This window comes from Amphiprion ocellaris, chromosome 21 (genome assembly GCF_022539595.1).
Source record: "Amphiprion ocellaris isolate individual 3 ecotype Okinawa chromosome 21, ASM2253959v1, whole genome shotgun sequence".
Lineage (NCBI taxonomy): Eukaryota > Metazoa > Chordata > Actinopteri > Pomacentridae > Amphiprion > Amphiprion ocellaris.
This window is the reverse complement of record NC_072786.1, coordinates 5,337,127-5,361,913: the sequence shown is the minus strand read 5'-3', so window position 1 is coordinate 5,361,913 and position 24,787 is coordinate 5,337,127. Positions and strand designations below refer to the sequence as shown.

The following is a 24,787-nucleotide window of genomic DNA, read 5'->3' as shown; positions in this document are numbered from 1 at the left end:
ATCTCACATGTCACACATATAAGGGAGTGTTTTACTCAGATTAAAACAGACTTAGTGCTCTCTCTGGGCATGTTTGATTTGTAACCTTTGGGTGCACCAGGTACCTGTGCCTTGACATTTGAAATTTAGGATTCAAGTTTCAGGTTTCACATATTGTTTAGCCCCTCAAAGTGTGCCTTTTTGCTTTCTTGACAAGGATTTGATGAGAAGATTGATCCCGCTCTCATGTCTGTACTATAAATCTGAAGCTACATCAAGCAGCTTGGGAGCTAAATTTAGCAAACAGAGTGAAAACAGGGAAGCAGCTGGTCTGGTTCTGAGCAAAGGAAAGAAATCAGGCACAAAACCCTCAGTGAAGCCACCATCTAGTGTTTTTACACTCCAGCCTTTGTGCCCAGAAATAACATTTAGTGTGTTAAACAGGTAGATTTAGTACCTTCTGACAGAGCCACGCTACACTGTGGATAAAAATGGCTGATGTTACCTATAGGTTTCTTGAGAAGCGAGTTTGAAGCTCAGTGTGGTGGTTCAGACCATCACTATCTGTTAATGAGTTTGCTAACTCCTGGCTAATCCCAGAATGAGCAAAGAGGTGGCGAGTAAGTGGAAGCAACTGTCCTATGGTGGTGCCACTTGTCACTTAAAGCAGTCATGCCCTTAATTATGTGTTACGTTACGGTTACATTAAAGAAAAATTCACCTAGATTTTGTACCAGGTGGAACCACATTTATTTTAGCTGTAAAGTGGGGCATTTTAACATGAGGGTCTATGGAGATGAACAACTTTTTGGAGCCAGCCTCAAGTGGCCATTTGAGGAACTGCAGTTTGGGGCTGCATCTCTAAGGCTGCAACCTTTGACCCAAAGGTATCAATTCAAGATATGATATCAAATTATCAAGCACAAAATGCACAACATATCTAAATTTGGAAAGAAAAACCCCCCAAAAAACAATGCAACTGCTTTCCATATGCGAGCACATAGTTTATTGACTCGTACCTCTATGACAAATTTCTAAATTAGGGTCAAATAAGGATTGACAGATTATTTAAAGTTCAAAAATGTGCCCACACAAAATGCTGTGTTATGGATGATAATCAGGTTGGAGGAGAAGAAGCAGGAGGAAGGCAGGTTGCCCACTTTGACCATCTTGCGTTGGCACTGACTTTTTAGAACACTACGAAGGGTTTTAAACAGCCGACGCTGGATTGTATCAGATGGAGAGATGCAGTCGGGGGACACTCTGCTGTGATTATTGTGGTTAAGGTTAGGATATGTTGGGTTCAGACAGCAGTGCTCATCCCATCTGGCACCAGCTTAGGTAGATGAGACGGTGTTCTCTACCATCTCTTCTTCCTACCGTTATTCCTACATCAAAAACAACAGCGATCCTGTCAGCTTGCCAATTTAACAGTTGCAGAGACACGTTTTTAATATTTGGATCTATCCAATTATCATCCATGAACAGCACTTTGGTGTAGACAGCTGCATTTTTTGACTGTATTTGAAGACTGTCTTCAAAATGGGACAGTCTTGTCGCACCGCTATGATGTATCTGGTCTTGCTGGCTTCAAAGAACAGCAGTCAGTGATTTGAGACACAACTAATGTGGTAATAATCTTCTCATCAAAGTCTTGGCATGAAAGGGAACAGCAACATTTCCTAAAATGTCAAACAGTCCCTTTAAAGCAATGGAATAAGCCTGTTATCGTATACCGAGTAGACAGATGGAGGATGTATCGGCCAATACCACAAGAGTCCACATTTTGAGACGTTATACTAATAAAACTTTTCCCTTCAAATAAACTGTATGATCTTTCTGCAAAATTGAGATTCATCTGAACATATTTATTCAGGCTATCATGGCATTAATAAATAGAAATACATATGTTTCATAACACTAAAATTACACTGAGTTGAAGTTGACATGATGCTGATCACACAGTTTTATTAAACGTGAAGCAGAGATCTGCACGGGGGAAGGTACACGCTTGAAAGTCTTTTCTCAGAATGAAAATAATACCGTATATCTCCGCAATTTGCAGATACAGTCGAGAGTTAGTTGGTGAAATATGCTGAAATTATGTACACAATGAAAACACATTTTCACAAAACCCGGCGCAGCATTAAATTAAAAGAAACAAATGAGAGGAAAATACTCTGTACACAAGCGACAAATAATCTCTATCTACATCAGCTACACTTCGGAAACAAAAATAGCCTATTCACATATGTCAAATGGTCTACCTCACAGACTACTTCTAATGAAAGCATGTCCACGTTGCTGTAGAGAATGTGAATCCATCGAGGGATACGGTCAGCATCAGCTTCATCATGTAAACCTCCAAGTTGTACACTAACTAAAATGTGCGTATCTGCTAGCTTGGTTGCTAAAATCGAACCCGAGCAAGGATTAAGAGACCTCTATGTTACTGATGAATTCTATAAACATGCTTCTGTGCTGGAAACTTGGGAAATGTGATACAGCTGGATTGCAGTGAGGCACATTTTCTGAGTAATAGGAATAAATATTGGAGAGAACTCACGTGGGATTTCATGTTTGACTAAATTTTAGCATTTCTATTTGGGAATTGGCTCTGGATTTAAAATTTGGCCTCTGAACTAATACATTTTTAGCTTTCATCGTTGTAACACAACACTTTTTATTGGGTCTAATTGCCATCTATGTTTTGTCTAACCAGCACTATTGTAAACAGTATGTTATTACCCTTCATGTACCCACAAAGCCCCTGTAGTTTTCCTGGAAGAGAGACATTTTGGTTAGTTATAAAATAAACATTCAAATGTGGCTAGAATCTAATAAAATACTACTGTAATACTTATGGAGCGAGAGCACTCACTGTCAAACATGCATCTGTCTCCCTTTGTCCCTTTTCAATCACATTCATTTAATATCATGACTTCAAATTGCGAATCCGTTGTGAGCTTCTACGCGACTGCTTCACTCTCCACCCCGATATTTAGAATATGACGACACAGCTGCATCCCAGCGTGAACGACAATCAGCTGAGACCGCAGTTAATAGTGGCGGTCGTAACGTTTGCCGCTTCAGTTTGTGTTGTGACTGTGGCAGCGAATGAACGGCTCGTGGTTGTGTGTTAGTGTACGTCACGGCCATCAAGTCACAGTACCTCATGCAAGAAAAAGACAGAACTCCCCACACCCACCTCCTCGTTTTACTGTACAATCCACAGTGCAGCTCTGCGGTTGAGATGAGAAAATGAGGCTCTGTAAACTGCTTTGTAGGGGTATAGGATTAGAGGAAGGCATGCGAGTCAGTTTCTGCAGCTGCCAGCTCCCTGTGTCAGTCTTCCGGGAGGTGGTTGCGTCGATTGCGGCTCTTCCTTCGGTCCAGCAGCGGCTTGAGTTTGGCCAAATCCCCCCTGAGTGGTCCGGGCGGCGGCTGCTGCTGCTGCTGCTGCTGCTGCCTCTGCTGGAGATTCTGGAGCTCCTTCCTCTCTTTGCAGTATTGTTGCACAGCCAGGGTCTCTGCAGGACTGAAGGCTGACAACAGGGTCTTGGGGTGCAGAGAGCTGGCCCATGCCCACGGAGACTGCTGCTTGTCAGTCAGCACGCTCACCATGGCCTCGCTCAGAACGCGCAGGCGGATTTTGGCGACGGTGCGTTTGAAGCTGTTCTCCGTGGTCAGGCAGTAGTAAAGGCCCTGGTCGGACAGCTGGACGGAGCGGATGAGGAGGCCTTGCTCGGTGGAGAGGACGCGATCACTCAGCTTTACCTGCAGGAATGCCAAAAAGGGAGTGGAAAAAAAGAAAGAATGACGACTGAAAGGAAATTCAAGGGATCCCTTTGTGTTTGGATGAAAATAATGAAATGTGTCAAGTTCTCTGCAGTCACCTAATCTCAATCCAATTTAAGAACAAGGAAATCCTAGCACTAAATGAAGAATATACACTAAGCAAAAATATAAACACAGCGTAGTAAAAGGGTTTAACCCTTGTGTTGTCATGCGGGTCAAAATGACTCGTTTTAAAGTTTGAAAATGTGGAAAAAAAATATATATTTTCACAGTGAAACTTCTGATGTCCACATTTTCAACATTTTTGGGAAATTTCTGAACATTTTTTGGTGGAAAAAAGAAATGTTAAAATGTTTAAGAACATTCACATAAAAATCAACCGAAATCCAGCAAAATTTTTATGTGAATGTTTTTAAAGAAAATATTAGAAGTTTTACTGATATATATGTAATCATTTGAGATATTTTTAGGATTTTTTTGGTAAGACTTTTATTCATTTTTTGAAAATATTTACAAGAATTTTCTTGCTAAATTTGGGGGATTTTTTAAAAAATAAAACTTTTAAGGGAAACTTCTAAGGAATTATTGGAATTTTCTTTCTGAAGGTTTTGCAAATTTTCAGAAATTTTTGGGGAATTGTTTTTGCTGGATTTTTGGATTTTTTTTAAGACAAGGACTGCATATTCCATCTGATGCCAATTGCCCTGTGTCTATTGTTTACTGTTTTTAATGTGTGCCTTTTGCTGAGGACTCGCCATTCCGAGGGTAAACAAACAAGTGAACGTTGCCCGAGGAGTGATGCCACTACAACACCTCTGTGGCAGCCATTCAAAACTTAGAAAACTCCTCTTTCAAATGGTCACTGACTCGTTCCATGATGATGCTTGAGAACTGAAGCAATGTATCATGAAATCGGTTCATTCTTTTTGAATAACCCCGTATTAAGAATTAATGTAGAGCAGCTAGAAGAGTGAGTTTTTCATTTCCAAAATAGGAATGTGTATTTTCTCAGACGCTTAAAAAAATGTATTAGCTGTTACTTAGGCTTCTCTTGTGTATAGTTAATGTTGAAATGCTTTATTTCTATACTTTTGAGGTAACCTTTTAAAACGTATGCTGTGCATTCTGGTTCTGATTCATATTAATTGTTTCTGCCTTCTAAGTCCATGCAACAAGTGCATATACACTAAAGTTCAAAGGTTTGGGGTCACCCAGGTAATTTCATGTTTTCCATGAAAACTCACACTTTTATTCATGTACTAACATAACTGGACAAGGGTTTTCTAATCATCGATTAGCCTTTCAACACCATTAGCTAACACAATGTAGCATTAGAACACAGGAGTGATGGTTGCTGGAAATGTTCCTCTGTACCCCTATGGAGATATTCCATTAAAAATCAGCCGTTTCCAGCTAGAATAGTCATTTACCACATTAACAATGTCTAGACTGGACTTCGGATTAATTTAATTTTATCTTCATTGAAAAAAACTTCCTTTTTTTCAAGAATAGAAGAATAAGGACATTTCTAAGTGACCCAAAACTTTTGAACGATAGTGTACATATGCATGGTAACTTTAAAAAAAATTGTAATCTTCATTCATTTAAATCCAAACTGATGTTTATGCCCTTAATGTAACACTGCTTCTTTCTTTTCCATTCACTACCATAAAGCCAGCCAAGTCTGGAGAAGACTCCAACGATTACACACCATAGAAGTAAAGTGATTTATTTGAAGACCGACTTCTATTTTCATGAGGAAACGGCTATTAAATGGCCATTAGTCCTTTCCACAGAGGTGCTAAATCCATAAAAGATGTGTCTTGATCATGTAGCTGCTCCCCTGCCCAGCTTTATTTAATCTTCCACTGCTTTCCAAAGTGCTCCCACCGTTTAAGGGGTGTCAAACATTTGTAAAATGTTTCCCCCGCTGAGAATTCCGTCATTAGTCAAGGCCCACATCACATTTGATCAGTATCACTACTCATTCCGATGCTCCCCGGCCAGTAAGTGTTCACCGTGTCATTCCTCAGGCGATACGAGTCCTGATAACTCACATGAGCTCACTGGATTGTGACGACATGTTTAATGTTTTATGTAATATTCAACCAAACACGGGATCAACCCCCCTACGGACCAGAACCAGGACATGTAATGAGTTACATCTTTAATGACTCGACATTGGACCTCTTTCAACGCCCAACTGACCTCTTTCCTCCTGTCGTTGTCCCTCTGGATAAGCCAGCGAATAGATGCCTGAGGAGACTTGGGAAGACACTCCAGGAAGGTGGTGTTGTTTTTCACGCCATACTGCGTCATCTCCACTGCGTTCCTGTAGGCTAATAAACACACACACACACACACACACACTCTCAGAGTCAAGGGAGGCTCATCAGACGTCACTGGCTGACAGACACAAAGAGCACAGATGGAATCAAATCTGTCTCCAGTCTCATCACTGATGGTGAAATGTTGACATAGAGATTATTCTGGCACCTGCAGCACAGCCAAACCCCACCCAGACTTCGGTTTCTACAAACAATAGCCTTCAGTGCACCAGCTCAGTTTCCTCTCTTTTACTTTGTCATTTTTTTTTGTCGCATATAAACGGTTCGTCACACAGCTGGATGTATGACAGGGTTGTGACTAATTAAGGTAATGGCCATATGCCCCGTTCCCTGAGCTCATGTTAATTTAGAGGTATAAACGGTTCACGTGAATGGAACACTCCCGGGAGCAAATTCTCTCCTCTCATTAAACTGCACCCTGCTAGTGTGCTGGGTTTATTTTTGTGAATAACACTTTGCAGTACCTAAAGCACAAACACAAACATCTGCAGGTGCAGTCTAAATATAACCCTCTGTGGTAGTCTCAATTTTTTGACACATATTAATTTTGTCAAGGTCTGTCTAAATGTGAATTTGTTGTATTATGTATAAGAAAGAATAATGACATGAAACGTTACTTTATTTCCATCGTTTATGAAGAATGCAAAAAGAGGAGATGCTCTAGGAACGACACACTGCCAAACCCCCCGGACCTGTTGGATGGACACGTCTGACTATTTGCAACACAAGAACATCATGGAGGTATCGGTTTTAGAAAGGAGGCTGAGGACAGCAGTAGCTAAGGCCATAAACTACATTTAAATGTGTTACATGATGACGTAAATAAGTAACGGAAGAATCCTGACCTTCAAATGAGGCATTTCTTGCAGGTAAGGAGCAGTGTTTTCTGTGGGCAGGATAAACTCCCTTTGTCCTGAACTTTGGGTTTTATAAGTTTGCAGCCATTTTACATGCAGAAAAAAAGTGGTACACATTCAAATGAAGCAAAGGGAAATATCCAGAGAGCATAAAATGGGCTCTTTAAGTATTTAAAGCATTAAATAATTTTCTTTGTCTATTTTCGAGAAGAGGAACTAAGCAGATGAAGTGAACTCACAATCTTTTCCTTACTAAATAGTTCCCCATTTACACATCTAGCCGACACAAAACAACATTAGCATTATGAAGAGGTATGCCTATGATTCTAGTATTCACCCTTCTTTTAACTCTGTTTTTCTGTCTGCCATCTCCTGAGGAAAATATCTGATCTTTGAACTGCAGTCTGCTTTTCTTCTTCACTGACTTTGTCTAATATTTGATGCTTGGTTCATTGGAGTTTGTTTTTTTGGGGGCTGAAACCAACTCCCTGTTGTTGTGAGGTTTTTAAAATAAAGCTTCTGAGCTTGGTGAAAATTAAATTCTGGTCGATAACAAAAACTGACACCATTCATATTTCAGACCATTATATGACCCATTGTTACTAGAAATAATTTTATTAGTGCAGCCTTAAATTACCTTTTAAATTGAATCCTCTGCATTGAGTAAGTGGATTTCCATGCATAATATCCTGCCGCCTGCTTCTCCTGAAATAGAAGAAAAAAATAGCATAAATGCACCACAGCTAAAAACAGAAACCTGTCATATTGAAACTGTTCAAGTAACAGTCGCTGCCAAAACAAGATGAGGAAAATCTGACCGTGTTATTCCACTCAGAGGAACACTCATGTAACAGCTTGAGGAAAAGAGCATGTAAACAGCTGACACATTTCAGACACATTTCCTGCAGAAAAAAAAACAGAGACTGGGCTTTTGTTCTGTGACCAAAGTAAACTTGACCTGCGTCTGACTGAAATGTCAAGAGACCTGCAGCCTGTCTTTAAAGACACCAGAGAGGTATCAGTTTGGAGGCGAGGTGTCGCTCATTTCTCCTCATCTGTGTTATGTCTAGACGCAGGGCTGGGAGCAACAAAAGCCCAACCTGAGACATGGCTTACACTGAAGTGTGTAATGAAGGATTCCAGCCATGTTGATCTCTTTGGCCTTTCTAGCCATGAACAGCTTTTTCTATTCTCATTTGACATATTATCCACCAACTGTTGCCCATGTAGGTGTCATATTTGTTGTATATTTGATGAATAGTACCTTGCTTGTATATTTAACGCCTCAAAACTCACTATAATATCATAACAAATTGAAAAAATCTGAATGCAAGTGAAGAAATGTATAGCATTCAGAATCCGTGTATGGTTCGTTCTATGGTTTTTCCATTTCAAAATAAAAGCTAAAAAATAAACCGCGTTGGGTTTTTTTTTTCCAGTTTTTCAAACCTAAATGTAGAAATGTATCATTTAACTAATGAAAAAACCCACAGTGTTGGATTTTTGCTGTAGCTTTTTAAACCCGAAATACAAAATACGGCTGCTTTAATTTGTTGCAACACCGGAAGTGCTGGAAGTCGCCGAGGAAGAACAGTTTGAGCTGGTCTGGACCGCGAACGGCTATCAAGAATGGCTGTACTCGAGCCCTTTTTCAATTTCATTCGCGAGCTCTTTGAGAGTGACAAAACCCACGCAGAAATCAGAGACACTTTGCGTCACCATGGAGCTCCACATTGCTCTGAGTTTCAGGAGGTTCTGCATAGAGAACAATTTGATTTCCGGTTCCGCCGGTAGCTTCCAAATGGCCCTCCTAAGGGAAAAGGCTTTTTTTGTTTAAACCTAAAAACATGGAAAAAACGCAGCGTCTTTTTCCTTCTCTACTTTTCGTTTTTCCCATTTAATTTTTAAATGTAACAATTTTTAAACTAAACAATTGTTTGCTTTTTCTCATTTTATTTTGAAACTGAAAAACCAAAGAACGAACAATACACGGATTATTCAGATATCTGCACTATGCTAATGTTTTTTAACACTTTGTGACGGTTTTGAATAGCTGCCTCCATGAATGGCCTATCTAACCAACACCTGTCAGCACCTATTAACACAGAAAAAACTGTTTTGGGACTTGCGCAGTGTTTCGTCTGGACTACCACGCCAGGAATCCTTGGTGGACACTTAACACTCCTTCCCACTAAATTTCCAGATACTGAATGCTGGTTACAAAACTGCAGTTTACGAGCTCTAAAACTGGAAACCTTTGTGTACCTTTTGCCGGTGGGATAGAAGCGGGAGCAGCTCAGGCCGTCCCAGGCACAGTAGGGGTCTCTGGCGAGGCAACAGTCAGCGCAGGCCGAGCCGTAAGCGTGACAACGGTGCAGGGAAACCTGCGAGACCCCGAACTCGGAGCTGACGTACAGCTGTTGCTGTAAAGTAAACAGTTCAAATGTCAGGCGCCCTGTTTGTCTTAATAAGTGGCCGGCTGACAGGAAAATGAGGCAGAGTGCCGAAACAATTATGGCTTATTATTTCCTGGCCTTTGGGAGGCTTATTGTGCACAGGAGATTTGTCTCATGCACGACACCGTGACCACAGACAATGAATCATGTGTTCAAAGAGCCTAACTGCATTTAAAATGTGAAAAAAAAAAACATCTTCGGGATACTTACTTTTTTGGAGGATATTCTTAAATTTGTAATAGGAGCTTGGTTCTGGAAAAGAGCACAGACAAGGAGCACATTCAGAGCTTTAGCTGACAGTTATTTCTATTTTAAAGGATTAGTTTTTGGGAAATGTGGACGTGAACTTTTCTTGGTGAGAATTAGATGAAATAATTGATGCCACTGTCCTGTCATATCTTGATAGTAATTAGATAATCTGATTAACCGGATGTACATTGCGAATATTAATTGCCCCTTCCATTATCTGCATGTTACTGTTTTCAAAATCCCAAAAATTGCAATATTAGACAATAACAACAGCCTTCGAGCGGCATGTTCACACTAAAGTGGCAGTTTTGATAAAAATTTGGATTGTGCTGTAAGGCAGGCCTGCTTGGTTCTTTGGGAAAATTGGCCATTTTAATGACAGCATTTGCCTCCATGAGTGCAAATGTTTCATGAAAACACCATTTTGCAGGAACACCATTATCTTGCTTGGTTTAAAGAAACAGTCCCCTGCAGCAGAATGATAATGGGAGCAGTCAGACCAGTCTTGATACAGTACTGTAGAATGGTCTAACTGTGCAAAACTGGTAATTATGTACTCTATCTACTGCAGCAACAAGTTACCTTCATTTTGCACAAAAACAGAGAACAGGTAGCCCATGGAAAGTTTCAAAGTTTGTCCAACAGCACCTCTAAAGCTCAGTAACTACCACATCACTTACAGTTTGTTTCAGCCATACAAAACCAGAGAGTGAAAGGTCCCATTGTGGATGCTGTGTAACTGGTTGCTGCTTCATATTTGTTGCACAGACATGACAGTAGCAAACATCTCGTCTACATCTTGGCAGGAGGCTTTCCCGAAATGTTCCCAAAACAGTTTCCATTGCAGACAGTAGCTTATTGAGCTGAATGAAATTGTGACCAAACAGAGAAATCCATCTAGATTCATTTTCTACCAGACGGTTTTAACTTTCTAGATGAAATAAATTCTGTCTTTAGAGAATAAATCTCCTCTGACTGAAGGATCACTGTGGTCCAGGTGCAGTTGGAAGATCAAAGCAGTTGTGGATTTACATCTGATCACAGGTTGATCACCATCTTTTAGTGATGTGAGCTGAGATAAAACAACATGTGCAGAGGTTCACTCGGGGCAACAGGCTGTTGCAGTATGCTAGCATGTTTCCCATCACTCTACGCTGCACTCCACTGCAGAACATCCATCTCCTGAATGCCACCCTGGCTTTGTCTGTCTGCCCCTGGCCTTTGTGTCGTGGCCAAGCGCACCCTCCTCCTCCTCGCTGCCTTTGATTTTGTGGAGGAAAGGGATTAAAGTGGAAGAGAAAAAAAGAGAAGAGAGAAGTACAGGCAGCAGACCTTAAACACTTCCAGCTCCTCCAGGATCAGATCTTCATGCAGGGAGTGATTGCTCGGCAGCACAATCACCTTCTGTATTGTACCTTTGTCTGGGGGCAGAAAGCAGACGTGTCATGAGTTGTAACTACACACATGCATTTAACAACCATGTGAAACAGACATGGGGTTACACAAGCTCCACAATGAACCGTTCACAGTTGTGAGTCGTCAGTGAAACTAGGACTAGAGCTACCGGTGAAAAAAATACCCCCCAAGTCCTGTTTTCCTTTGCCCGTGTTTGCTTTTGAATTAGGCATGATAGCCATGACCAGTTTCCATAGCAAAATCAACTGTGGCAGGAGCGGGAATGGAAGCTCTTAAGCCTGCACAGGGGAGGTCAAGGACCGCAAAAAGGGCAAAATGCAACACCACCACCATCAATTAGCCTGTTCTGTCCTGGGAGTTGGAGTGGCAGAGCAGGAGAGGAGGGGAAGGAGTTACAGTAAGACACTCCTGGAAGTGCCTGATAAGAGCGTCTCCCTCATCCTCGAGACAAAGCACCATTTCAGCAGCAGATATGGTTCGACAGCACTGGCTTCCCTTCAAGAATCCAGGCAGGAGGAACAGAAAGGACAGGCAGCTTGATAAACACAAGCAGCTGCACGACAGAGTCCCAGAGCAGTTTGTTGAATACAAATGAATGCACACAGACATGCACAAGCACAGATGCACACACATTTCTGCATATTTTCTTTCATTCAACTCCAGTGTTGTAATCATAGAAACAGACAGGTAGAAATTATACTCGTACACATGAAATACGGCGATCAGCCTCAACATTAAAACCACCTGAATAATCTTGTCTAGGTTCTCTTTTTGCCACCAAACAGTTCCAAGATGTAGCAGCAGATACTTAAAGTCCTGGAGGTTGTGAGATGGAGTTTGGAGGCCAAGTCAACACCTCAAACTCTCCATAGTGTTCCTAAAACCTTTCCATGTAGGTGTATACAAGGTCTGCAACAATATTTGAGCTACATGTCAACGTATCATTCACATGAATGACCCAAGATTTCCCAGCAGAACATCACACTGCTTCAGCTGACTTCTACATCTACCGCTTCCTCAGGTAAACTATTTTGTAAAAGAAACCGATTTATCAGACCAGGCTTCCTTCTTCCATTGCTTAATGGTCCATTTCTGAAACTCATTGTTGGCTTTTTCAGCAGCGGACGGGGGTTGCAATTGGTACTTTGACTGGTCTGTAGCTTTGCAAATCCATAGGTAGCAAACTGTGTGTTCTGATGACTTTTATTCATACATAAAAAATTAAAAAATCCATTAAAAATATGTGAAAATCTGGCAGCAAAGGTGCCAGAAGAAGTATGTTAAGAGACAATGAAATACTGTAACGTTAAACAAAAAAAACTAAAATAATGGCAAATATCTACTAAAATATAATTAAACAGGGCAATGAAGAACAAACTGCTATTTGTAAAACTACAGGTTTTGATTTTGACATTGTTTTTGTTTTTCAGTGTCAACATGTAAATTAATACTTTTTTCCTGTGATTTTTCTAGATATTATGTGTAATCTAACAAAACAGATAAAAATCTATACAATAGCAGTAAATCACACTTAGAAATAGTTAAAAACGTGATTTATTTCCCCCAGTTTAGCCACTGTTAAAGTGCTCAGCAGTTTGTGCTTTAGTGTCTCCTCTGTGTGATCATGACTGTCATCAGTACACTGTCCGGCCTTCCTCAGACCACTGCATACTGGAAACACCTGCTGTTTTGCAGATACTCTGACCCAATTATTTAACCATCACAGTTTGCCCCTTGTCACACACTCTCTTATCTTTACAGCTGCCCATGTTTCCTGCTTCAAACACATCAACTTCGTGAACTGGCTGTCCACTTGCTGCTTTATATATCCCACCGGACAAATGTTATTGAAACAAGATACTTAGTGGCATTCATGTCACTTGTCAGTGGTTTTAATTCAATTTCATTTTGTGTTCTGACCAACCACCTATCACAAATGCTGATCTGAGCCCTGAAAATGTACCCAGAATGCACTTTGTTCCCCTAAAAGTCTCCAGAATGACTCAGAAATTGTGCAAAATGACTCAAAAGATGTCCAAAATAACCCCAAAACTCACCAAAAATGATCAGAAATGTCTCCTAAATTACTCAATTTTTGCCCAAAATGACAAAAACTTCTCCAAAATGACCCAAAAACAATCGAAATGTGTGTAAAAATGCTCCTTTCATTGTTTATCACCTCTTCTGATCAACCACCTATCACACATGCTGATATGAACCTTGAAAATTTACCCAGAATGCACTTTCTTTCCCTAAACTTGCCCAGAATGACTCAAAATTGTGCAAAATGACTCAAAAGATGTCCAAAACAACCCCAAAACTCACCAAAAATGATCAAAAATACCTCCTAAGTTACTCAATTTTTGCCCAAAATGACAAAAACTTCTCAAAAATGACCCAAAAAAGATCAAAATGTGTGTAAAAAATGCTCCATTTATTGTTTATAGCCTGTTCTGACCAACCACGAATCACATGTGCTGATATGAGCCTTGAAAATGTACCCAGAATGTGCTTTTAAATGTTTTTTTCTGGAATTAGCAGAAAACAGAAACACATCGAGGGTACCAATGATTGTTTCTCTGACTCTGTGTTGTAGACATTCAACTGCTGCAGTTTTACTGTTCAAACTAATGTTGATGATAGTAAAATAAAGCCCAAAGTCCACTCTCAGCGTAATTAGTCTTTGCCAGCGATGTATTTATAGCATCATTGATATTGCTGGCTGTACGGTGCTATCACGCCTGTATTTTTTATGCAACTGCAGCACCCACACTGTACTGTCCCATCCATTATCTGTTTACGATCTGTAATCTGATAACAGATAAACAGATAAATGAAAGCTGAGGTGATGAAACTCCACTTAGCAATTATTTACTGAGGAATTGGCTCAATGAGGACCCAGTGAAAGGACTGTATCAGTCCTTTTTATGTCATGAGACAGTAAATTAGTTTGCTTTTGGCTTACTTGGCGAGTAACAAGACTTTAACGGAGCCACGGCCTTGAGCAAGGACCGCTGGCTTCATCTGTTAATGCCACGCAGGCCTCATTGCTACATTTACTGACACTACAACATATCAATTCAAAGACAGGTTTCAGATGCTCCAGATAAGAGGAAGGATTACAGCTGAAGAAAAAAAAAAAAGCAACTGACAGTCAGGCATCCGTCATGAGCACGTGTCGAGAGTGTTTGTGTATTTGCTCTCGCTGCCAGAATAGTGAGACAAAATTTCTGCAATGTAGATTTACGACTTAACAAACACTCGGTTCCTGCCAGAAATAACATCCAGTGCTCATATTTTTGCAGGATGAGCCCGTCTTTACACTCGCATCTTCATCATATCATCGTCTTAAAGTGGCCTGGTGTGTTTTTAACCCTCCTGTTGTCTTCATTTACGGGCACCAAAAAATATTGTTTCCTTGTCTGAAAAAAATCCAAAAATTGTGCAAAAAAATTCCCCAAATTTCTGAAAATTTGCAAAACCTTCAGGAAGAAAATTACAATAATTCCTTAAAAGTTTCCCTTAAAAGTTTTATTTTAAAAAATCCCCCAAATTTGGCAAGAAAATTCTTGTAAATATTTTCAGAAACAAGTAAAAATCTTCCAAAAAAATCCTCAAAATATGTAAAATGATTCCATATATATCAGTAAAACTTCTAATATTTGAATAGCTAAGTATGTAAAATATAATCTGATTTAAATCCAGTTCAATTCAGTTTTATTTATATGCCAGTTCACAAAATTAGTCATTTCTGGGCACTTTACACAAGATCAAAGACAGAAACCTAACAAAAATTCACTGATTTCCCAAAAGGCATAAAGTTAGAGATGACATAATTCTTTTATATTTTTGACTAGATTACCTTTTATTTCCTTAAAAGTTCTTCGGTGTATCCTGTTTGGCAAGTGTCACAACTTGCAAAGGCTTTTTGAAGCCAGCTGAGTTTTTTCACTTCTTGTTTAGAGGAATTTCAACCCATCCTGATTCTGCAAGTTCCTTGGTCTGTCTCGCATGCTTTGCTCCTCTGAGGTCTATCCACAGATTTCTGATGATGTTTAGCTCGGGGAACTTCGAAGGCCACAGCGCAACCTCAGTTTGTTCCTCTTGAGGTCATCCATTGTGAATTTTGAGATGTTTTTATGATCCTGTTGTAAAAGTCATCCTCTTTCATTTTCAGCTTGTTTTTTTTTTTTTTACAGATGCTATGATGTTTGCTGCCACAAATTGATGGTATTTAATTGAATCCATTCCACTAGAAGAGGGAAGAATGTGCCACTGGTTGCAACACGAGCCTAAAGCATGATTAATCCATTCCTCTGCTTAACAGTTTGGAGACGTGTGGACGAAATATTTTGCCAAACAGTAACTTCATCAGTCCACATAATTTGCTTCCAAAGTGCACGAGGCTGGTTTAGATGTTTCTATACAAACTTCAGACATTGACATTGTGGACTTATTTTTTTAAAAAAATGAAAATTTATGCAGAAATCTTCTTCTCTGATGACTCTTCCATAAAAGTAATATTTGTGGAGTTGTAAAGTAGAACTGCACAGCTCCTGAATCTGTTAAATGTTCCTGAAGTTGTTTTGCAGTCAGACAGGGCATTCGGTTTATCTTCATGGCGAAGTTATGAGCGGTTATCTCTGAGAGTTTTACTGCCACTTCTTTATCACTTTACTCCTGCTTTATGGACCGTTATTTTAGTGTTCAGCATTCGAGACAGCTCTTTAAACTTAAGGAGTATTTATCAAGCTTTGAAAACTGGCTGATCCTAACGATGATTGTGAACAAGCCACAGCCCCAACAAGCTAATTAAGATCTGAGACTCAGCTCTCTTGGGTTTCCCAAACGTTTGCAAGGTGTTTCTGTCACTTTTCTTTAACACAAAAAAAAAAATGTACAAAACAAAATATACACTGATCTTGCTTAAAATGCTGATGTTTCATCTTTTTTAGGTAATTACAGTTACCAAAATTTGGATCAATCTTTTGCACATGCTTTTTGGAGAAACTGTAGCACTTGTGTACACTGATACCTGTGCCGAGGAAGAGAACCTGGTAGTTTCCATCAGCAGCCATGACCTGGTCCACAGCCACCGATGTGTATTTGTAGTCAGCATTGGTCCGGACCACCAGGGGTCTCCTCCCCACCGGGTAGATGGGGTTGAACATGACCGGGTGGTTCCGTACGAAGGTCACAACATCGTCTGGGAACTCTTTAGTCGTCTGAATGTCAGGTGTGAAGGCTCCACCGGGACACTGGAGAAACATTGACACAAGTTTTATCCTATTATTTTCAATTGTGATTCCACAGTTTGTGAAGGTTGCAATAAATAACAGTATTGAGAGTCTCTGACAAGATACAGAACCTAATGAGAGAGAGCTTTTAGATGATTTACTTGTTTACATCATGCAAAGTAATTTGTTACTGATAGTGAGTCCAAACATGGAGTCCCACAAGGAAAAATACTGGGGCTTGTGTTAATTTAATATATATATTACATTAACATGTAAAGTGCCACCAATACAGCAGTTTTGATGAAGAAATACTTTTTTTCTTAATTTGTTGAAGGTACTGTAATTGAAACGGTCAAACATTCGGGTGATTTTAAAGTCTTTTCCCCTTCTGACAAAGATGCATGATGGAGAGAATACTGGATCAGTTTTGAGTTATTTATTTTCCCTGGCTCAAAACTGGTAAAATGTGATTATATTCTGTTTAGGAACAGTGAAACGAGCGTGTAAAATACCAACTGTAAGTATGTTTTGAACTGGAGAATCTGAACCACCCCCCGAGCTAGCAAAAACCCACAAACTCTTAGAAGAAAATTCCACCCTGCAGCCACTTGACCTTTGTCCTCTTAATGTGATCTACAGTCCTGGAGGACAATCTAAGAACATGTTTTGGGGTATTATAATATTTGAGTGTAAGATTTCTGGCATTCTTATTAACAGTAAGTAGTATGAATATCAAAGAGCAAAGAAAAGCGTGGGTGGAATCTTAAGGCATTTTTGTGTATTTGAATATCAGTCCAGATTTTTTTTAAATCTAAAAAGAATATATGGACAGTATGAACGTAATTATTTAATTGGAAATATTTCTACTTAGCTGCTTGCAATTGACTGCGTAAGAATGGGGTTTTTCTGTGCTATCGTACTTATTTAAACTTCTGAAATATAAGATTTACCCTCTCCCTACTCCCTTTCAGGTTTGAAATATGTAAGGAGGTAAAGTTAGGAGTTATATTTTCTGGAATCATGCACTGGAATAACCAATAAAAGAAAGAATGAGTGACCTAAAAGTGAACTCACAGTTCCAGGCCTTGGATAAGGGATGCGTCCCTGGAACGCCACCCACTGGAAGTTGGGCCCCTCTCTGTGAGCGAAGGGCCCGTTGAAGACGGTGAGGATGTCCGCCATGTTGTACACGCACACTGCTGAGCCTTTAAACACGGAGCTGAGAAAAAATAAGATGCATATAATGAATGAAATAGCACAATGGGAACCTCCACTCAACTCCCACCCAGCAAAAACATCCCTCAGTTTTCCGAGGATGTGTGGTGGACCCGCTGTCACACTCCAATGAGGACAGCTCACCTATTTCCTCCTCAAAGATCTGATGCGGTCCGGCTCAGTCATTTAAAACCACACTGCTTAACATATAAAGGAGACTTTGTTGAAAATGGCGAATAGAAGCATATTGTGGAAATTGGAGACAGAGGAAGAAACACAGTGTGGAAAAAGGAACAACACTGAGCTCGGAGAGCTTAAGGACCTCACTGTTTGCTTTGGCTGTGTTCTCTGAGCCAGGATACACTACTGTAGACTTTCTACGATCCGGAGGCAACAAGTGAATGGAGGGCCTGTGGCAGTGTCACCCTGGGTTAAACAGACAACTTCAATTAAAGATGAGAACAGACGGAGCGGGTCACCATTCCTCTAAGCCGCTGAATTTGCCATTCAAGCCTTCTGGCTGTTTGCTCAGAGTTGTTTTTTTTTTTCAGTGACCACAGAGGTTTGTACAATATGTGGTAAACATTTTCTTCCCTGCATTTTTATGCCAAAGAGGATTATATTTAACCCAAAGAACCTGAGGCTATTTCAGGGTAATTTCACTACTTTTAAGCTATTATTCTGGTGATTATAAAGGCTGGTCATACATAGTGTATCTTGTTTTCTTCACAACAGTCAAGGCTGTCTAGATGTTCCATCATTTGATGGGATAATACTTGTATTGTTTTCATGCTAGCCTTTATATCAAGGACTAAAAATAATTCCTACAATGGAATTATGTGCTTACAGAGCCATTTTACCAGAAGCCCTCCACACTGGCTACTTTGCACAGCTTACAATGGCAAGCAGATCCATTACTTTGTGTTTATTTTACATACAAAGTGGGATGTAATGTCAGCCCTGTGTGGGAGACAATGCCAAAATTTGCTTCAATTTCCAAACCTGATTTCTCTCAACAATATTTATTGCACAGAGAAACAACTAGTATTATTAGAAAGCGTAAGATCTGCTGTAGATTTTAATGTGGTGTTTTTTTTTGAAAAACAGAATTCAACAGCGCAGCAGAAGTGTAAAATAGATGTGGATATTAGTAAAGATATATTTTTTCCTAAGTCTGATCTGTCTTCAGTATGTACACATATGTCATTACAAAACTCTAGGTATGCATTTTCTTTTTGTGTATTCCATATCCTTACAATGACAAGTTCATAAGTGATTCTAACAATGGTAGAAATGGGTGCAGAGCTACACTACCGTCCTAAAGCTGGGAGTCACTTAGAAATGTCCATATTTTTAAAATAATTTTTTGTTTTCAATGAAGATGTCTACAGTCTAGACATTGTTAATGTGGTAAATGACTATTGTAGCTGGAAACAGCTGATTTTTAATGGAATATCTACATAGGGGTACAGAGGAACATTTCCAGCAACCATCACTCCTGTGTTCTAATGCTACATTGTGTTAGCTAATGGTGTTGAAAGGCTAATTGATGATTAGAAAACCCTTGTGCAATTATGTTAGCACATGAATAAAAGTGTGAGTTTTCATGGAAAACATGAAATTGTCTGGGTGACCCCAAACTTGTAAATGGTAGTGTATGCACATTCTAACTATTACAAGGTTTGATGAAAATTACGAATTCTTTTTCTCGCAGACACTTTTTCACACAGACAAAAAACTGGCCTCATTAGGAAGGTCATTCTGTGAAGTTTCATTTGATATATAATCCACCTTGTTGTAATAAATACTTCGAGAGCAATTCAGCTGAGAAATGGATGTGAGTTTAGACTCAAAGTGCATCAGTCGGTTTCTATGGGTTACATTATGTTCATCATATTTTGACAGCAGGAACTCTATAGATAATTTCCCTTATCTAGGACTCACTTAACAGAGCAGAAACAGAAAAACAGTGTGTATCTCATTGTGTTTCCTCCCCCCAAAAAGTTTGAAATTTCAGTATAACATATTGCTGGTCATACTCAGTCATCTGTCATACTGTATCTGACCATCATAGTTCTGATATTGCCAGATTCCAGACAATCTCCTCTACACAATTATAAAAAGAAATCATTACTGTTAGCATTTTTTGGTGAGATACACGTAAAAACACATTACCATAATACAAAAATAGATTTTTTTTTACATGATGCTAAGGCTAATATAGCAAATGTGCCAGTATTGTCATGTAAATTATGGGAGATCTGACTAATCTAGACTGTTATGAACATACCATTAAGAAGCAGGTTTAATTTAGTAAAGAATATGACCACAGTAGTAGAAGTGGTGACAAATAGTGCCCTCATTAGACCCCTTACATGTTTAGAACAACTTCTCTTTAATTATTTTGGACTTTATCTTTTTAACCTTCACCCGAACCACTTTAATTGATCAAAAGTGTCCAGCTTGTGAGTACAGAACTTTTTATTTAATATTCTTTATGCAGTCTGAGATACTAAACATAAACAAATAGGATGCAGGCATCAACTGATTTGCAAAAAATCTAGAAATTACTAAACTCAACATCCAAACTGAAATATTTTCATTCACTTCTTTGTAGTTAAATCGTTTTGAGATTAATATGGCATCTGTTGGTTTCAAGTTTTAGCTTTTCATTTACAGTTGTGTCCTTCAAAACTGAGAAAACATTTCCCCAGATTTGTTTCCATATGTTTATCCAAGCACAGAAACACGGTCGGGGTCCATCTATTTGAAAAATGCAATAACCATATTCTCTCTGCTCTCAAAAATTCCAGCTGAGTACTCTTATTCCGTGCCTGTGGAAGGCATCCAACAATAGAATTTGTGTGATGCGTATTCTGTATCAGCATGTACTAAAAGTATCTCCTGCACTTGGTCAGCAAAATGGCACAACGCTGCTAGAGATGGTAAGGAAAGAAGATCAAAACCAAGGCCAGATGGTGGATCCACCAGGACGCTGAAACTGATAGTCCATCATGTGAATAAGCTCTTCTGCAACATGACACATGATGTCTCTATGCATCAGAGCCTTTGACAAGCACATCCCCTCCTGCTGATATCCAGTCAGTGATTAACATAACCACTGAGGTCTGCAGGAATGTTACAGTTGGCTTCATCGGTCTTACCTTGTGGATGTGAAGACTCCAAACACCAGCAGGCCCTTGGGCTGATCAGTTTCCAGCAAAAACACATTTTCTGGAAGGGAAAACACACATGCGCACACGCAGAAAGAACGCACATACATTCCAACTTTAATATCTTCAATAAATAGGCCATATCACCTCATCCTGCAGGTATTAGGGCCAAAAAGGGGATGAACGCAGGAATTAGTAAATGTACATGGTGACAGACGTGGAATAGAAAAGCTCTCTAGAATGCTGTGTGATGATGTTTGTAGTTTGAGGCTGGATTAATATGCTCATACATCAATATAAAGTAACAAAAAGCAACAGGAGAATTGCTATGAAAAGGCTACATTAGTAATCCAGACTAAACATGGGAATTTCCGAGAATTGTTTGTGGAAACGGCAATCGCTGGAAACCTTGGAACATGCAAAGTTTCAAAAAATAGAACGGTTGTTGGCGATATATTTTAAAATTCCATTTGTTTAAGCTTGAAGCTTGGAAGTGAAACAAGAAAACAATAAAAAACAAAATGCCAAATCCTCCATGACAACAGTGTGTTATTGCAGATGTTCTGGTTTACTCACCAAGCTCATCAAAGTGGGTTTCAGTACCGTCCTCCTCCAGAACGGAGCACACCATCCTGGCTTTGAGGAAAGTGGTCCATTTGTTCACCAGGCTCCGCTGTCCTCCGATGTCGTTCTGCAAGTCAGAAGTCGCACATAGCAACTCGAACCCACTAAACAAGAAGCATCGATTCATATCGGCGCAGCCACAGGCACTTACTGGACACACTCTAGCCACCATGGTGTGGATATTTTTAGTATTTCCACTGTTATCCGTCAGCCTCTCGCGGAAGAAAAAGTACAATTTGGCGTCATTGGGGTCTGTTCCGTCGGGTATCAGGTGGGCATCGATGAAAATGGGCTCTGAATGAAACAGAGAAGAGGAGGCTTTTACCATTTTCAGCAGTAAATAAAAGCAAAAAAAAGAATGTATTCATGTAAAGAATCAATATTTCTGCACTTAAATGCTCTGTGTGCTCACCACTAAGCCACTTAGAGTTGTGCTGATCTGTCCGCACTGCATTTCTCTTGGTCAGGCTCCTGAAGATGGCAGCATCTGTCCCCATGAAGTCAATGTACATGCCTGAGAACAGCTCCTGATCTGGAAGCACACACACAAACACACACACCATCGACAACAATCGAGGAAAATCCTAAAAATATCAAGAAAATACAACCACAACTAATTACAAAATATAGATAAAACACAGCAACATTTTAATCCACTATTATTTATCATTGATATTTATAGAAAATGACCACAGATGCTTACAGAATTGAACAACAGATTCACAGCCTGTTTGTGTGTCCTGTTTCTAATAGCCGCCTTGTGCTCCCCACAGCTGCTTCATGCTTTTTATCATTCCTTTACACTCACTCCATTATCTATCAGTTCCAGGCGATGTGTTTTGGAGGATGCGGGGCAAGTTAAGGGGAGGATTAAGGGTATGTGGCCCACGTCCAAGCTAGCTTGCTAAGCAGTGGGTGTTGACAGCACTCAGACGGCCACAGACAATCCAGAACACGAGGATGGGGAGATGAATGGCATATTTTATTGAGGCCAGACACTGGCTCTGACTGTCCTCCGATGCTCCGAGTGCCGCATCGCTGCTTCCACAGCGTTGCCTTTGACCTCGACTGTACTTGGCGGACCACCGCAACCACCCTCTCAGCCCCTTTCGGTTATTCTACCCTCCTCTCTGGCCGCCTCCCGGGGATCTCTGACGACACTCGCTGGTTGGCGAAGCTGCTGCTGACACGGCGATGCTCAGGTGTCAGAAAGCGGAGCCGAGGGCAAAATGTGTCACCTTTATCCGTGTGAAAAGCAACCCGACGCCCCTCGACCAATCAGACATCAAAGGAAAGGGAATCAGGGAGACACTAGGGTTTAGCCTGAGTTGAAGGAGATATTCACCTCTGAATTCTCATCACTATTTGTGTTGGAAAATCTACATTAGGATGTGTGTATTTGCCCATTTTTCCCATTATGTTCAACGCTCAAGTTCTTCAGGATGTTTCCAGTGGCAGGCTGACATTTGGGGCTGATTATATCCTAGTATATCTTGGTGGGCTTGTAGAAAAAGTAAATGGATTGCTTGGGTGGTAGGTAGTCCAGAGGTTACAGAAGTGAATTAATAATCTGGAGGTTTGAGGTCAGATACTGGCATCACCTCCTTAGAGATTAGTGTTTTTGTTGAACGAACATTTAGGATACTAATTTGTTCCAATCCATACACAAGTTAAAGCAAGGAAAGCATTTCAGTGTGTGACTTTTCATCAGAATTGAGATCATATTTGTCCTTTTTCTTGCTTTGCATGCTCCAAGAGCAGCAGGAAACTTGAGGTGGACTGTAGTCTGGAGCCGCAGAAGTTAGAACCTGTACGGATATATACATATTTTTTGCTTTTTCCCCCCCCTTAACTGAAGAAAAAAAACCTATTTATTAACTTTTGATTGGGTGCTGAAGGCGCACATTTGGGTGGGCTGAATCAAACTCAGCTCTTAGCTACTGCCAAGATGGCTGACATTTAAGGACTGGCATCATTAGGAGGCATGTTGTCAACTCTTGGGCATGTTATTAACAGAGCACTTAATAACACAGCATATTGAAAAGATAGTTTTTTCTCATTTCTTGAATATAAAAAAAGAAAAACAGACTGCATAGCATTGGTTATGTACAATCCAATGAAAAAGCTGGACTATAAAGCTTCTGGAAGGTAGCTGGCATTGCTAAGGTTTTTGGCACCCTTTAGCAAGTCCTACATTTTCTTTGGGTGTTTTTTCATGATGTCAATGTATTTCCCAGAGAGATGTAAGGATAGAAGAATCTAACCTTTTGTTCCATAGTGCCAGTTATGAGCAGCATTACTTATAATGTTGTACCACTTCATAAAAGACTTTCACTACGGATAGATCTAAGTTTCCTCGCTCTAAGCTCCTTCCAAAGCCTTTCCTCTTCCTGCATCTCCTTGATGTGCATTGGAAGATCCTTCATGATGAGGGTGACCATTTTCCAGATCACAGGGAAGAGAGGATTATGGATTAATGTCTTGAGTACTACTTCTGGATCATACATCCCGCATGACCAGAGTGAGGCTAAACAACACCCAGTGACACCCGCCTACCTGCTGGAACTGCTGCAAACTATTTTTATTGTCAGGCAGAACCAAAAATTCACTGCTGCACACATAAAGGATTGTGCAGCAGGGGTTTTAAAGCTGCAGAAATACGTTAGGAGGAGATGGAGGCACCTACTGAGCATGACAGAGACTGTATTCACTTGAGGGTTGAAGGAGCACCTCCCTTTTCCTGATTCCGTCCTGGAGTCGATGTGAAATACTTGCTCCTGTCACAGAGAAAAAGAGGAAGTCAGATATTTTGGAGACAGTTTTATTCGATCCGTTGCTCTGTCTGGTGGCCTCTGGTACAATAAAACCACATGTATGAGCAAAACAAATGTCCCACAAAGCAGCCGTGCTGAGGTTCTCCTGTCATTGGGTTTTTAAGGAAGCACAGAGGCAGTCCTGCCCTGGTCTACCTTAACTGCTCCATGTGGGACAGTAAAAAGAACATTCCATTTGGGAGGAGAGGAGGAATTTCCCTGTTAATGTGCTGGATATCCATCTCTCTACTGCAAGTGGAAGCGCTGCCAAGTCTCAGCCCCGTCCTGGTGGCAGACTGGACGGTCCAGGCGCCTCTTACAGTAACCTGGGTAAATATTAGCACTTCTAATCCCATCCTATTTAGCTCTGACCCACGGTGGTGCTGCAGCTTCCTTGACTAGAGGGGACGTCAGCTAAAGGAGCATTATTCCAGGAAAATGTGTGTGTCAGCCAAGAGGTTCTAGAGGTGGATTGACTCCAGGTTCTGTTATTAACCTCTACACTGCAAAAAAAACCCAAACAAAAAATCCATCTTTTGATGCTGCAATTAATCGTTAAGCCTTTCTCCACTCCACATGTCTGCTATTTATTGTTCTTCATTTGGAGGTTTGACCTGGACTG

The 24,787-nt window shown here is 40.3% G+C and overlaps 1 protein-coding gene across 1 annotated transcript in view; it reads right to left on the bottom strand.

Moving 5' to 3' along the window:
- Positions 1-1,826: 1,826 nt before the first annotated feature.
- Positions 1,827-24,787, bottom strand: part of sema3c (sema domain, immunoglobulin domain (Ig), short basic domain, secreted, (semaphorin) 3C) — a 65,371-nt gene continuing 42,410 nt past the window's right edge. Inside the window, exons 6-18 of the mRNA XM_023265861.3 lie at positions 24,039-24,129; positions 21,765-21,884; positions 21,504-21,646; positions 21,305-21,419; positions 20,720-20,789; positions 17,415-17,559; positions 16,139-16,361; positions 11,020-11,108; positions 9,649-9,690; positions 9,248-9,405; positions 7,620-7,687; positions 5,986-6,116; positions 1,827-3,756 (exon numbers count right to left, since the gene is read on the bottom strand). Of these exons, the coding sequence (XP_023121629.2) occupies positions 3,325-3,756; positions 5,986-6,116; positions 7,620-7,687; positions 9,248-9,405; positions 9,649-9,690; positions 11,020-11,108; positions 16,139-16,361; positions 17,415-17,559; positions 20,720-20,789; positions 21,305-21,419; positions 21,504-21,646; positions 21,765-21,884; positions 24,039-24,129 (1,827 nt within the window). The 3' untranslated portion in view covers positions 1,827-3,324. The remainder of the gene's footprint in view (positions 3,757-5,985; positions 6,117-7,619; positions 7,688-9,247; positions 9,406-9,648; positions 9,691-11,019; positions 11,109-16,138; positions 16,362-17,414; positions 17,560-20,719; positions 20,790-21,304; positions 21,420-21,503; positions 21,647-21,764; positions 21,885-24,038; positions 24,130-24,787) is intronic.